The sequence below is a fragment of the Thamnophis sirtalis genome, unplaced genomic scaffold (genome assembly GCF_051295495.1).
Source record: "Thamnophis sirtalis isolate CommonGarterSnake01/CBP01778 unplaced genomic scaffold, rThaSir2_p1.2 scaffold_1, whole genome shotgun sequence".
NCBI classification, from domain to species: Eukaryota; Metazoa; Chordata; class Lepidosauria; order Squamata; family Natricidae; genus Thamnophis; species Thamnophis sirtalis.
In genome coordinates, this window is record NW_028261381.1 from 72,192,299 (window position 1) to 72,206,807 (window position 14,509).

General features: G+C 36.4%; 1 protein-coding gene across 2 annotated transcripts; it reads right to left on the reverse strand.

Moving 5' to 3' along the window:
* Window positions 1-659: 659 nt before the first annotated feature.
* Window positions 660-9,106, reverse strand: GAL (galanin and GMAP prepropeptide). Of its 2 annotated transcripts, XM_014054421.2 has the most exons (7): window positions 8,897-9,106; window positions 8,543-8,623; window positions 7,772-7,826; window positions 4,545-4,610; window positions 3,772-3,852; window positions 2,396-2,473; window positions 660-867 (listed from the first exon to the last, which is right to left on the reverse strand). In XM_014054421.2, exons 2-7 carry the CDS (start codon window positions 8,621-8,623, stop codon window positions 806-808), a joined length of 423 nt encoding a protein of 140 aa, XP_013909896.1. In that variant the 5' UTR covers window positions 8,897-9,106; the 3' UTR covers window positions 660-805. The 2 variants fall into 2 exon arrangements, with proteins under 2 accessions (XP_013909896.1, XP_087575765.1); XM_087719639.1 differs by lacking the exon at window positions 4,545-4,610.
* Window positions 9,107-14,509: the final 5,403 nt, after the last annotated feature.

Genomic DNA, 14,509 nt, shown 5'->3' on the forward strand with positions numbered 1-14,509 from the left:
GTACAAAACCAGCTCTTCACTTCTTCCCTCCTGATGGGTTGTTTTCCAAAGAAAATGGTGTATCAATTGGATCATTGTTGTTTGTTCTATAAATTTACAATTCTGTCCCCAGTTCATCATTCAAATCATCATCCCCAGTTCATCATTCAAGTCATCATATAATGGAGGATAATGCAATACATCTTTAACATTCTGATAGCTGTTTTGTGAGGTCTCTGTAAAAGAACAAGCAATCTCTCCCACTGCAGTGGTACATTGTTTTTTTTAAAAAGAATGAATGCACTTTGCTAATGAATGGATTCAGCACCGCATCTCAATATAAATTGCATATGAAGAGATTTAACAGAGCTTATGCTATGAAGGACAACTTTATAATTTGATATTGTTTCAGTTGAGTTGCTATTAATCCTTGGAAAGAGACCCACAGATGATTTCTATTATTTGAAATAGATATCTGTTCATTTGACTGAATTTACAGTCAAAGACCAAATTAAATTGTTTATTATTGTGTGCCTTTTTGCTTTAAAGTAGAATTAAATTTCTCCTATCATCTTTACTTCCTCTGATTTAAAAGAAGAATGGAAGCCCCATTTATAGGAAAAGTAGCCCAAGAAGTAGCTGCTATTTTTTTTTATTGTCATTTATCCAAAGCAATTGTTTTTATTAAGGACGAATCTTATAACATCACTGGGGAGAAAACACTTTGACAATCAGCCAAAGTGTAAGGTCATTGTAAACAATAAATAACATCTTATTTTGTTCAGGGTTCAGATGAGATCAATTCAGAGTATAAATGCAATCTCTTTCAGGACTGATCTCTTTCTTCTGAAGAAACTGTTGTAACTATGTTGTCAAGAGCCCCGGCTTCTGCATCGAGAAAAGACAAAGTAAGAAACATGTCTGCATTACAAGAAAGGGAAAGAGCACTCAGTAGCAGTGGCTGTACTTTTACAAAATAATGTTGAAAGACTTTTGCAGAGTTTTGTTCTCAGAAAAATTAAAACATCCCTAATGCTATTAATTTGATCTTGAGAAATAGATTGCTGCAGTAGGGAAGCACATATTGCATCTTTACTTCTTCAGTTGTAATTTCACCAGTATTCACTTGAAGCCAGCAAAGAGCCTTTGATCCATCGAAAGTAACCTTGACACCCTACTGGAAAATACCTTGTGCAAAATTGGCTGGCTTTGACTCAGTGATCATTGCTTCATTGATAACAGTGCTTTTATCACACTTGCAATTACAGCCTTAGCCTTTCATCTTCCTGTTATTTTCCAGCTTAGAAAAAAGGTAGGAAAAAAGATTACATGGCCTAAATAAATGAAAATAGCTTTGGGATTCATAAACACCCCACCCCTCAAAAAAAACATTTCAGCATAATGCCCCTGGAAAGTTATTTATCACTGAAGCATTTATCATTGAAAACCCGTAATTCCATATACTTTTCTCTCCATTTGATATTGCATTTCTCTCTTCATTTTTATACCCAAATATCTCAAAAACATATTAAAACAGAAGAGATGCTTACTAATATCAGAGCTGAACTGCCAACATCTTTTTATAATCAATCTTTATTGCTATTAGTAAATTATCAATATTAATACTGACAATTTTAATTATCAATTGATCTTTGATGATTCTTTCTATTTGGACCCTCAAAAGAAGCCCTACATGCCATATCTGAAACCTAGTAGAATACAGAACAAAACATGGAGCATAAGGGAGAGGGAAAACAGCACACCAAAATTTAAAAAGAGAGACCATTATTTCAGAAAAAGAGTTAGCTAGATGCTAAAAGGAAATAATGAGGAAGCCAACCTCATCATTTTTGGGAGCATCAGATTCAGGGGCCAGAGAATCATATTCAAAAACGTTCATCCCACATCCCTGTTAATCTTACCCATGTCTAATTCTGAACAATTGAGAGCTTTGTAGACAACAGTTAATCTTGCTCAAGATTAGCTGTTGTCCAGCTAAGGAAGACCAACATTTGGTCTTAGCATTTGGATTGGGGCACCAACCTAAACTGAGCAAAGACAATCCAAATTCCAGGGGCCACCAGATTAGATTTTCTAAATTGGAAAGTCCATTCTTGAGAATGAATGTGACCCTATACAACATTAGCTAAGAGCTAATAATTTCATTCATTTTCATTTGTAGATCTTTATAATCCTGGACTGGCTTTCCTATTGAGTAGTGAAGCATTATAATGGCTTCTCAAACAATAGTGTACTGACTATTAGCTGGAATAGGAAGTTGGTATATGGATATTAAGCTGTTATTTTCTTCATGACTAGATAACCTGAGCTCGGAGCAACAGAAATTTGTACATGCAATTTTATATGTCCCTAGTAGTAGCATAACTATTCACTTTTTATGGGAGAAACTACTAACCTTTAAGATGTAGATAGGCCAAGAATTCAATTATTGTACGCATAATATTGTTATACGTCAGCAGTCTCGTGGATGTATCTGGGGAAAAAAAATCAAGAATTACTGATTACAAGAGAGAATGAAGGTGAGAAGGTTAGATAAAAGTGGTAGTTAAGGGTTAACTCTATGAACAATGTTTTAATCTTGAAGCAAACATAGTGGTTCTTCTTGGAATTGAAAGTAGATGAACTATAAAAAAACTGGGGGAGTGTCCTCTGGAATTTATAATCATTAATGAAACATTTTGGTTAGCTTTAACACTTTTATCTACATGATATTTAAAAATATAAATTGTTCTGTGGGTGGAATTATTTTTATTTTATGTTTCTATATTTTATTGGTTGTATATACAGATTTTTGTTGCCTGAAAAATGCATTGCATAGACCAGGATTTCTCAACCCTGGCAACTGTTAAGATGTGGGAGTTGAAGTTCACACATCTTAAAGTTGACATGGTTGAGAAACACTGGTATAGACAACCTCAATAAGGCTATGCATTCAATTTTGTTGACAAAAAAACAGCCCGTATTTTGAAAACTGGGCTGGTTTTTTTGCTCTTCCTCCCCCCCCCCCCCGGGAGCACTCTGCAAGCCCCCGCCAAGCTATTCATGCCTTTTATTTGAAAAAAAAAAAATGGGCCCGTTTTTGTGAAAAATTGTCTGTTTTGGGGAGGTTTGCAGAATGCAAGAACTTTTTTCCTCCCTTTCGGAAAGCTCTTTAGTTAGAGTGATATATATTTATGTTGTATTTGTGCTGATAAATAAATAAAGGCACAAATACAACACATATGTACCAAAAAGGCAACAGTAAAAATATTGGGTTTCTGTCTGGATGGTCTCTTGTGACGAGCTGATGGACAGAGAATGGAAGTAGGAACTTCCTCCCATATTTGGGCATACCGGGGGTTGTAACTCTCTATATATATCTACCTACCCTCTCTCTCTCCCTACCTACCTGCTGTATTTCTCTCTCTCCCTTTCTATCCCTCTATCTACCTACCTACTTTTTTTAAAAAAATTGATACGTCTTATACTCCGGTGCGTCTTATACTCCGAAAAATAAGGTAGCTGCCCAGCTTAAACCTAAGGAAAATGCATGATTAATTTTGTATATGTTACCCAATATTTCTTTCAAAACAGAAATATCACCTTGGGAAAATAAAATTATCCACTTAAATAGACTTCATCATGTTTCATTAAAATAACACCCATATAAAAGGGCAGCTCCTCAAGCAGAAAAGTTGTGTATCGCGATTTAGGAAAGAAGAAATAGGGAGCAGCTTTTAAGATATGCTTGACAAGTACATAGCAGAAAGGTAATAGAAGAAGAAAAGTTACCTGCTTTTACATTTTCATCGAGGTTTATGTCACGTTTACCAGCTAAACCATGCTTGACACTAAAAATTCTGTCTATTGCATCTGTAAATAAAACAAGAGGTGAGATCAGGTTTTATTACTCTAACATTCACCAGGGTATTGTGAGATATCTCCCCATTAGGTAAAAAGATTCTGAACAAAAATTTAACATATATTTTTGATGGAATGATGCACATTGAATGAGTGGGGGAAAAAACATTTCACTAACTGTAAAGCAAAATATCTGACCTATTGCAACATTGGCATACAACACCAGCAAATTCAACACAATGTCACAATTTGGGGATAACCATGCAGCTGTTGGTATAATGAAAAAACAAGCAAGGAGTTGCCTTCCAGGTGCTGTTGGACTGCACTGCTAACATTTCTCATTCTTCATCATTTTGGCTTGAGCAGTTAAAAATGGAAGTTTAATGGCATCTGCAAGGTCACAACTTGCTCATCTCTGGCATAATGCAAATGTTTTGATTCAGCCAAATATGGGATTAAGCCATTACCACTAAATAAAAGAAAAGCATATCTGGTATAATAGCCACTTTATAGCCATTTGTTTGCTCTGGTTGAAAAAGGTGGACATATTTGGGTGCACATAATGTGCTGCCTTAGGTTCAATCTGTTTACTTGACAACATGTTCCACAGTGATTGCTTCCTTTGATTTTAAGAAACATATTAGATTTATTTTAACAGTAAACTGCAGTTAGTTTACACAAATAACCTCCAAAAGCCATCTTACATTCCCCAGGTGGCTCTTCTCTCCCCCTTGCACTGGGCATTTCCTTGAGGAGTTGTTCAATACGACCTGAAACAGATGATGGCTATTACCTATCCTTAGAGAAAATTGAACTTGAAAAGTAGATTTCCTTTGTAAGGCATGGAGGTTTGGCCATTTTTCATCCATTTTGCCACCATTCATTTGAACCCAACATAAACAGAATAAATTGTTCCAAGAAAAAATATTTGAGTTCTGTCCCCTTAGAGAATGTATTAATCCTGCCTTTCTTTTCATAAGCAATTGGCACCCACATACCATTACATGGTTTTAAAGTAGTGTCCAAACATAATAATGCAATCAAAATATTGAATAAACTCAGTGTGTCTAATGTACACATCAAGTAGCAAAGGACATTTGTAACATGTTTGCTCTACTGAAATATTTTTAATTAATGTATACATATACATTATTGTATATGTACATTATTGTATTACATATATTTGTATACAACAGCCAAAATGAGCTTCAATTGATCTAATTGCTGATTAGAAAGGGATACATATTGGGACAGAATCGTAGAATTCAAAAGAGCTAATTGGACTGTCAAGTCCAAACCCTACTCACTGTAGGAATTAACTAAAAGAGCCTCCAATAGAAGGCCATCCAGCTTCTTCTTGAACATATTCAATGACAGACATTCATAATTTCCAGAGAAGTGATTCTACTGTCAAACTCCTGGGTTAAACTAGGGTTCACCCAGAATCTGCTTTCCTGAAACCTTTCAGAGTTATTATGTGTCCTGTCATTTAAATGATAACGAAAAAATGAATTTGTTATGTGATGTCCTGCCAGATACTTTAAAAATGCTGTGTTATCATGTTGCCATTACCGCTTATTCCTTGTTAAGGATAATCACGCCCAATTTTCTCAATCTCTTTCCATACAACTTTATTTTCCATCTCCAATCCTCCTCCTTGTTGTTTCCTGCACTTCTCAGGACACACTTGTTATACTGGGAAGGTAACTAATGAAGGATCATTAGTTCCTGTGATTTGGAGACTATACTTTTGTTGATGTCACCTAAAATCACATTTGCCTTTTTAGCCACAATGAACAGTGCTGACTTATGTTCAGTGTGATCAATTATGTGACAAGATTTCTTTTCATGCATATTGTTACCAAAGTAAAGTGATACTGTCTGTTGGTCATTCTTTGCCTTGGATTTAATTTTAATTTTTTCTTAAGTGAAGAACCTTACATTTGTCTTCATTTAATTTCAAACTGTAATGTTCAGCCCACTTCTCTAATCTATAAGTATCGTTTTAAAAACGTATTGTTTTATGTACTGGTATCATGAACAACGAAGGTTGTTTTAAAAAATAATAAAAACAAAATAGCTAATATGTCCTGTTCAATTATTCTGTCCCCCACTGGGAATTGCCTCTCAAGAACAGGGCTTCTTTTGTTTTTGCATCTATTAAAATGGCAGGTTCTTGGGCTAAAGGGAATATTCCCCCTTGCCTTTATTTTTCAATACATATCAGATTAATTTTATAAAGCAAATATATCTTTCATTATTGGGAAGTTAGGGAAATTTAGGGAAAACAAATAAATCCTTCCACCTGATCATACAAAACTAGAGGGAAAGTAGACAGGCCGATGTTATATAAATTGATTTCATAATCTGAATTGATGATAAGTAACCTCTATGTATTGTACCATTTTTGTCAAAACATTTTGTGTGTATGTGTGTTAGGGAAATCTTATCCAAGTTTCTGCTAATGTAGAACGTCATAGCTTTTCTAGAGCTTTTCTAGCAAACAGCAGCTGCCACCCTCTCAGCTGCTCCACTGAACGGAAAAATCACTTTTTTTCAACACTGCTGTAAACTTTTGGGGAGAATTTCCACACCATCTTTTTTGAGGAAATGTAGCATTTTCTATGGCTATGTTTTTACAGGGCTGACAAGTTGAAACAATTTTCTCAATTTCAATCAAATGGTTTGAACTGAAGGGAGTGGTAATTAAATGGCTTGTGTGGTGTGTTGTCACAGGGGTTGGGGTGGAGGACTATTATATTATTTTATTAATTTAATATTTGATTATTTTCTTCTATTAGTTTTATTTTTATATATATATACTGTTTTTATATTTGTGTAAGCCGCCTTGAGTTGCACTGCACAAATAGGCAGCAATATAAAATTTCTAAATAAATAAATAAATAAATTTTTTATTGTATTTTTCTTAAAATCATGTAGACCTAATTATGTTGAAAGAAACTTGCAAAAAAATGCAAGTTTAAACTCTGCCCCAACATGGTATCCTCCAAAGGTTTTGAATGGTTACCATTAATTTTGACAATCGAAGCTTATGGGAACAGAGATATAAACATTCATCTATGCACATAGCTGTTTACTTCTATAACAGAATGTCATTTGGATTTTTAAGAACACATAGATAAGCATATGATGCTGACACCTATAAGAAAGACTTTGTAAGTGTATAATTTTTGCTTCCTGTTCTACCAAAATGTTAATTGGCACAGTCATGGCTGACAAAGTATTTGTCATATACATAGCAATAACCAAGAGCAAAGCCACATAAATATCTTCTGCCAGACCATAATAGTCACTTAAATCATTTGACTGAACCCCTTTCCTCAGTCCAACCAAGTAGTATGTATTGCTTTACTTCAAAACTGTAATGCAGCCCTGTGTATTACCTGACTACTTATTCTGCTACTTGGGGTATAACGGCCCTACCAATGTCTCAAATATTTGCAGCCAATCTAAAATAAATGACTCTTACTAGACAGTTGCAGAAAAAAAGGCAAATCGAAAGAAGGAGCTTGAAAATAACGAAAAACATTTTCAAGAACTATATTCTTTCTATTTATGAAATGGAATGGAATCAGAAAGTTGATCAGCATATCCAGGGAACACTGGTACATCAGATTAATGCATTGACATGGTCTGGAAGTGAAAATGGAGCTCAGATCAAATTGGTTTGCTCTTAAGAGTTCAAGTGAGGTAATGGAGGACTTGTTCCTTCAAAGTACTCAGTTGGAAATAGTTTAAATCAAGCCAGGAAAAGCTGCAACTGAAAAATTCCATACTCTCTCCCATCAAGAGCTGGGAGTGAAAACTAATATAAAAGATATAGTTCTCATTTCAATTCATATGCAAAAAAGCGGTAGAAATTAACATTCTTCCACATTGTTTTAAATGTATATTAAATATTTTAACTCACGTGGGCCAAGCAGATAGCCAGCACTATTCATTGTCCATCCCCTTTTCTCTTTAGCCTTACAGAAGGAAAATTCATGATTAATATATTGTTCCAATATATTGTTCCAATATTTCGTTTAAAACAAAAATACCATCCTGGGAAAATAAAAGTACCCACTTAAATGGATGTCATTTTTGTTAAAACAATATCTATTTATTTGGAAAAAAAATGCAATTAATCACAAGTCATAATATACCAGAATTTACACAGGATACTTTTAAAAACAACCTGTACATTATAAGAGTAAACCAACTGTGTATAAGAATTAGTTTCAAAGTTATTTAGGATTTCAGAGAACTCAGAAGTAAGCTCTACAGACTTTATAAGGAATTAATGACTTTCCTTGAGAAAAAGTGCATAGAGTTAAGTATTACATAGGCACCTCAGTAGCAAGGATTTAATCTTAGGTCTGCTCCTGAATTTTGCCAAAAGATCTGTGTTCTTTTCATTTCAGTCCCTTTGCTCTTCTTTAACAAATTGCTTGTTCCTGCCCGGTTAAACCTTTCAAATCTTTGTCAGTGATTTTTCTCCTGACACTAGCACACACATTTAAGAAACAGCCATCCCCGTGTTCGTAATTTTAAGAGAAGCCACGACTCGTGCTTGCAATGACGTCCCGGGTTTGTAAAGCGAACAGGAGGTCGAGTCGGAGCACGTGTTACGGGTCTCTTGTAGTCCGCTGAAAGATGCGCGAGCAGCCTAGAGCTACAGTCGCTTACTTAAGTTACTTACGGATAAAACCAGCCCAAACGTCTCTGAGAGAGCAGCACAAAAGATCAAGCCGACGAACAAGAGCCCGGGATGCCGCTGCATCTAAAAAAGAGAGAGAGAGAGAGAGAGAGACCAAAATCATTTCCTTCCCGCCCGCTCCCGATTGGCGCCCCCCAACCCGGGACCCAAGAAGGTCTTGCCTTTCCAGAGACAGACGAAGACCCTTCGTGGAAATCCAAAAGAATCCTGAGGTTTTATGGGTGTTTTAAAGGAACTCCTGATCTTAGAATTAGCGAGTGCTCCTAGCCTAAAGTTGGAGTACACGGTGGAAAGAAACGGGAGGGTGGACGAGATGGGGATCTTGAAGGAAAGTACCTTGCCCTCGAGCTAAGGGTGCCCTTGCCTGTTGAAGCAACCTGCTGGACTCGCCCCGTCGCAGCTGGGAGAAGGGAGGCCAAGGGGAAGGGATCCTTCGGCCGATCTTTCTACCGGATCTCCTCAGTCACTGCATGGCTCGGGTGCCAGGCCAGAGATGAGCTCTGCGGATGGACGCCACGGGCAGCGCCAGGCAAAGAGATCTCAGCGGAGATCAAGCCCGCTTCTCCTCGGCTATTTATGAGCTGCGGTTCAACATCATTACTGGCGCGCCTCGTCACTCGCCTCGGGGAGGGGGGATCAGGAGACGCCCACCCTCCGTGGCCGTTTCCCCGCAGCAAGGCAGTGCATTAGGATGAGCGGGGGAAAAAAGAGAGAGAGAGACAGCAACTTAATTAGAGGCGTTTGGAACCTGCAGGTGGCACGCAGCTCGGCCAATTATCTTGCATTACGCCCGGGCTGGTCCCCTCGACGGAGCCGCCGAGAAGGCCGTGGCTGCACACGCGCCTCCATGCTGCTTCTTCAACTTCAGAAGTTCTTTGTTGCTGAAGGAAGGAATAGCTCTGCTTTGTTGGGGACCCGGCAGTGAAATTCGAGGGGGAAGGAGGCCTTTGTATTTCCATTATGGCTATTATTGTACACCGTCAGAATAACAGGTCTTCCAATTACAGGTTTCCTGGCTTCAGCCTTTTTCTCATCTCTCACTGTCCTAGGGAGGAAACAAGTTTTACCTATGGAATTCCTTTTTTTTAAAAAAATCAACACAGTTTCCTCTCTTGGCTTTCTGCCTACCGGTTTTCTGTTCTTTAGATAAAGCTTGCTTTGCCCCCATAAGCTCACTGGTGCACCGCAAGCTGAGGCAAAGGTGATGTAACACCTTTACAGCCATTTGAGTTAAACTCCCACAATTAGCCAAGTTATTTTGATTTCTGAGGCAGAAAATCCTCAAGCACTCCTATCCATAGCAGTAAAAATACAATGATGTGTTCAATAGTGAAGGATTCCTTGTCTTTCTACAACAGTCCTGCTTATCGTTCGTATCCCTAATGGTAGGGCAGGCCCTGCTTCTAGAATCATTTTCCCCTGAGCAATAGTACTGCAATGCAGGACTTCTTTTCCTGTTTCAAAATCCAAAGTCTATAGAGTTTATTAGTTTACCATGACTTTTAATCAGGCAGGCATGGAAGAGCCAAGAAATGCTTAAATCAAAAAGCTAGGTTAAACTGTGAGATCTGCATTTTCAAGAGCTTCAGAATGAAGATAGATTGAAATGCAAATGACATTTTAAATACAGGTAGTCCTCAACTTACAACAATTCCTTTAGTGACTGTTCAAAGTTACAATGGCACTCAACAATCACCGGCCATCGATCAAGGAACTACAATAACAAGTCTGGAAGCAGTGGGAGGAGCTAGACCTAAGGTTAAACAGGCCATGCAGGAAGCTCTAAAAATGCTTCAGCCAACCAAAGATGACAACTAAGATTTTAACATGGAATGTCAACGGACTGAATTCTCCACAGAAGAGGAAGAAAATATTTCATTATCTTAAACAGTTTAAGAATGATGTAATTTGTTTGCAAGAAACTCATATTAAGTCAACTGATCAAAAATATTTGATTAACTCAAAGCTTGGTCAACATTTTGCAGCTTCCGCTATGGAAAAGAAGAATGGTATAGTTGTATACTTAAGAAAAGATATGAAAGCTGAATTAATAGAAGCAGTTCCCTTCGGAAGATATATTGCTTTAGACTTAATCCTAGAAGGGAAAAAGACATTACTTTTGGGAATTTATGCTCCCAATCAACAGCAAGATAGATTCTATAGAAATCTTCATGCTAAATTAGTACAGTGGGACTATAGTTCCTGTATACTATTGGGTGACTGGAATGGTGTGATAGACACTAAGAGAGATAAGAAGACTTCCCGCCTAAATACTAAGATGCGAGCAAAGTTACCCAAACCTTTCTTTGACATCATGACTTTGAATTGAGAGATATTTGGCGAGAAAGAAATGCAGAGGAATATGACTTCACTTTCTTCTCGGACAGGCATCAATCCCTTTCAAGGATTGATTTTATACTAACCACTAATGATTTGCTTTCTAGGGTCAAGAAGACAAAGATTGCGGCTAGGGTCCTTTTGGACCATAACCCAGTTTGGATGGAGTTGGGAAGGGTAGTGCAGGCAAGAAGGTCTTGGAGATTGAATGAAAACTTATTTAGATATGAAAAGTATATTAATGATTGTAAAAAATTACTATCTGAATATTTTGTTTTGAATATGAATAAGGGTACATCTATGGAATTCGTATGGGATGCAAGCAAAGCATATATGAGAGGAGTGCTGATGAATATAAATAAAACACATAGAAATAAGCAAGGGTTAAAACGAACAGAACTGGAAGAGGAAATTAAGAGAAAAGAGCTGGAGTTAACAATGAACCCAGACGATACAAAGGTTAAGGAAGCTATTAACATATTAAAATCTCAATTTGACATGTTGATCTCTGACCAGGTAGCCACTAATTTATTATATGCAAAACACAATACTTTTTGTAATGCAAACAAACCTGGCAGATGGTTAGCTTATCAGATTAGGAAAAAAAGGAAAACTCGAAATATATCTAAACTGATTTACAGAGGGAAGGAGGTGTTTCAACAGGAAGAGATTCAAAGGCCTTTCGGGAATTTTTTACAGAACTGTATAAAGGGGATAAAATTAATGGTTTAGATATAGACAAATATTTAGATAAAGAGAAAATACCTTCAGTTAGAGAAGAGCACAGGCAAAAATTGAATCAACCAATAACCTCGGGGGAAATCTTGCAGGTAATTAAGCAATTAAAGTCAGGGAAAGCACCAGGTACAGATGGCTTGACAGCGGTTTACTATAAAAACTTACAGTTAGAAATGGTAGAACCTCTTAGAGAATTATTTAATATGATTCAAATAGAAGGTAAAGTGCCTCCATCTTGGAAGACAGCGTTTATATCTTTGATACCCAAAGAAGATCAAGATACTACTCAACCCAAAAATTATAGACCTATTTCAATACTGAATGTAGATTATAAAATTTTTACTAAAATATTAGCAAATAGGTTAATGTTGGTTATTCAACAATTGATACACATGGACCAAACAGGTTTTATACAGGGTAGACAGATGAAAAGTAATGTCAGATTAATTATTAATGCATTAGAATATTTGGGAAAGAAAAACCAGATCCGTGCTGCGTTTATATTTTTGGATGCTGAGAAGGCCTTTGATCGAGTTAACTGGCAATTTCTGCTGAAGATATTGCAAAAAATGCAGATAGGAGATAATTTTTTACAGTCAATTAAAGCAATATACCAACAGCAAACAGCACAAATCATAGTCAATGGAAGTTTAACAGACTCTTTTCAAATTGGAAAAGGTACAAGACAGGGCTGTCCTTTGTCCCCATTATTGTTTATTATAACTTTGGAAGTACTGTTGAATAAAATACGGGGCTTGGATGGTTTAAAAGGGATCAAGATTAGGCAGCAAGAATATAGAGTCCGCGCTTTTGCGGATGATTTGGTCATAATATTGGAACACCCGCAGGAATCCAGTATGGTTTTAATGAATACGATTAATCAATATGGTCAAGTGTCTGGCTTTAAAATAAATTTAGGAATAACAAAAATATTAGCTATAAATATGAATACTAAACAAAAGGAAGAATTAGGAGTGATGCTAGGATGTGAGGTAGTTAAAAAAGTCAAATATCTTGGAGTTAACATTTTAACTTCAAATGGGAAATTATATAAGCATAATTATGAACCACTTTGGCATAGTATACAGACGGAGATGAAAAAATGGGAGAAATTGCACTTATCTTTGCTGGGTAGGATAGCACCAGTGAAAATGAACATTTTACCAAAATTTTTATTTCTTTTCCAAATGTTACCTATACTTTAAAAAGATGCGAATCTTTTAGAATGGCAGAAGGGTATCAACAAATTTGTATGGGCAGGAAAGAAGCCGAGGGTAAAGATGAAAATAATGCAAGATGTACGTGAGAGAGGAGGATTGAAACTACCTAATTTAAAACTATATTATGATGCAGTGGCATTATCTGTAATTAGTGATTGGACTCATTTAACTAATGATAGAATATTGATGGGCTCAAAATATTGAAGAACCAATAATGTTGGAGACATGGGAAAGAATCTGGGTAAGAAATGTGAAATTTACACAAGCTCAAAATCTGAGAGAAAATTTTTACAAGATGTTCTATAGATGGCATTTAGATCCTAAAAAGTTGGCTTCTATGTATCCGAATGTACAGCCTAAATGTTGGAGGTGTGGTTCTCTCAATGCTACATATTATCATATATGGTGGACCTGCCAAAAGGTTAAGGCATTCTGGATAAAAATATGGTGGGTTATGCAAAATATCTTTAAAAGAAGGATAAAGTTTACTCCTCAGTTATTTTTACTAGGTATATGTACTGATTTTACAGTGGTAGAGACTAACTTGATTCTGCACCTAATAACGGCAGCAAGACTGTTGGTGGCGCAATACTGGAAGAAGGAAGACTTGCCTACAATCCAAGAATGGACATTGAAAGTCACAAACTTAGCCGAGATGGCTAAAATATCTGCATATCTTAAAGATCACTCAAATGAGAGATATAAACGAGACTGGAAAAAATGGATTGACTATATACAAAATAAATACGGGACCAAGAAATTCCAGTTAGCCTATGCTTAAGATCAGAAATGATTTAAATTGTTTAAAGTTAGTTCAGCAAGAAGAAGCTAAGGTCAATGTAGAATGTCATTAATTTCTTTATTTCTTTTTTCTCAATAGATTTTAGACTGTGTTAGTTAAAAATCCATACCGTGTACGGGTTCTGGGAAGTCGGGGGGGGGAGGAGGAGGGGGGGTGGGGGCTGGAGGGAGGGAGGGGCATACAAAAAAAATTGTACTTCAATGTTTTAATGATTGACGAATGATGAAATATTTGTGTTTTTTAAAAGAAATAAAACCTTTGGAATGCAAAGTTACAATGGCACTGAAAAAAGTGATTTATGACCTTCTCATAACTTTGCCCCTTTCCCTTGGTCATGTGATCGAAATTCAGATGGCTGGCAACTGACTCATATTTATGATGGTTGCAATGTTCCTGAGTCATGTCATTACCTTTTCTGACCTGACAAGCAAAATCAATGTGGAAGCCAGATTTACGTAATAACTGTGTTACTAACTTAACAACTGTAATGATTTATTAATTGTAGCAAGAAAGATTGTAAAATGGAGCAAAATTCACTTAACAATTGTCTCACTTAGCAACAGAAATTTTGGGTTCAATTGTTCTAAGTTGAAGACTATATGTACGCAAGCAACAACATTTAACACACTGGAATGAATTCCTTCCTGGCTGAAATTGCATTGAAAATGCAATTGGAACTTGGAATGACTTTCTGCTGGGATAACACCATTTGCATTGTTTTATTGGGCATTGTTCTATAGTAGGCAAACATTGTATGTAACTTCTTCCTTGGCAAATGGATACTATTTTTGTTTTCTTGCAGACAAAGTTGTAAAAACCTATCATATTGACACTACATGCAACACATAATTA

Bases quoted from the DNA above. Each gene is read 5' to 3' on its own strand.
- GAL (XM_014054421.2), bottom strand. From the start codon at position 8,623: ATGCAGCGGCATCCCGGGCTCTTGTTCGTCGGCTTGATCTTTTGTGCT. The intron at 4,611-7,771 runs GTGAGTTAAAAT...CATCTGTTTCAG, and splicing joins TGGCTATCTGCTTGGCCCAC to GTCGTATTGAACAACTCCTC. The intron at 2,474-3,771 runs GTAACTTTTCTT...TTTTTTCCCCAG, and splicing joins CGATGAAAATGTAAAAGCAG to ATACATCCACGAGACTGCTG.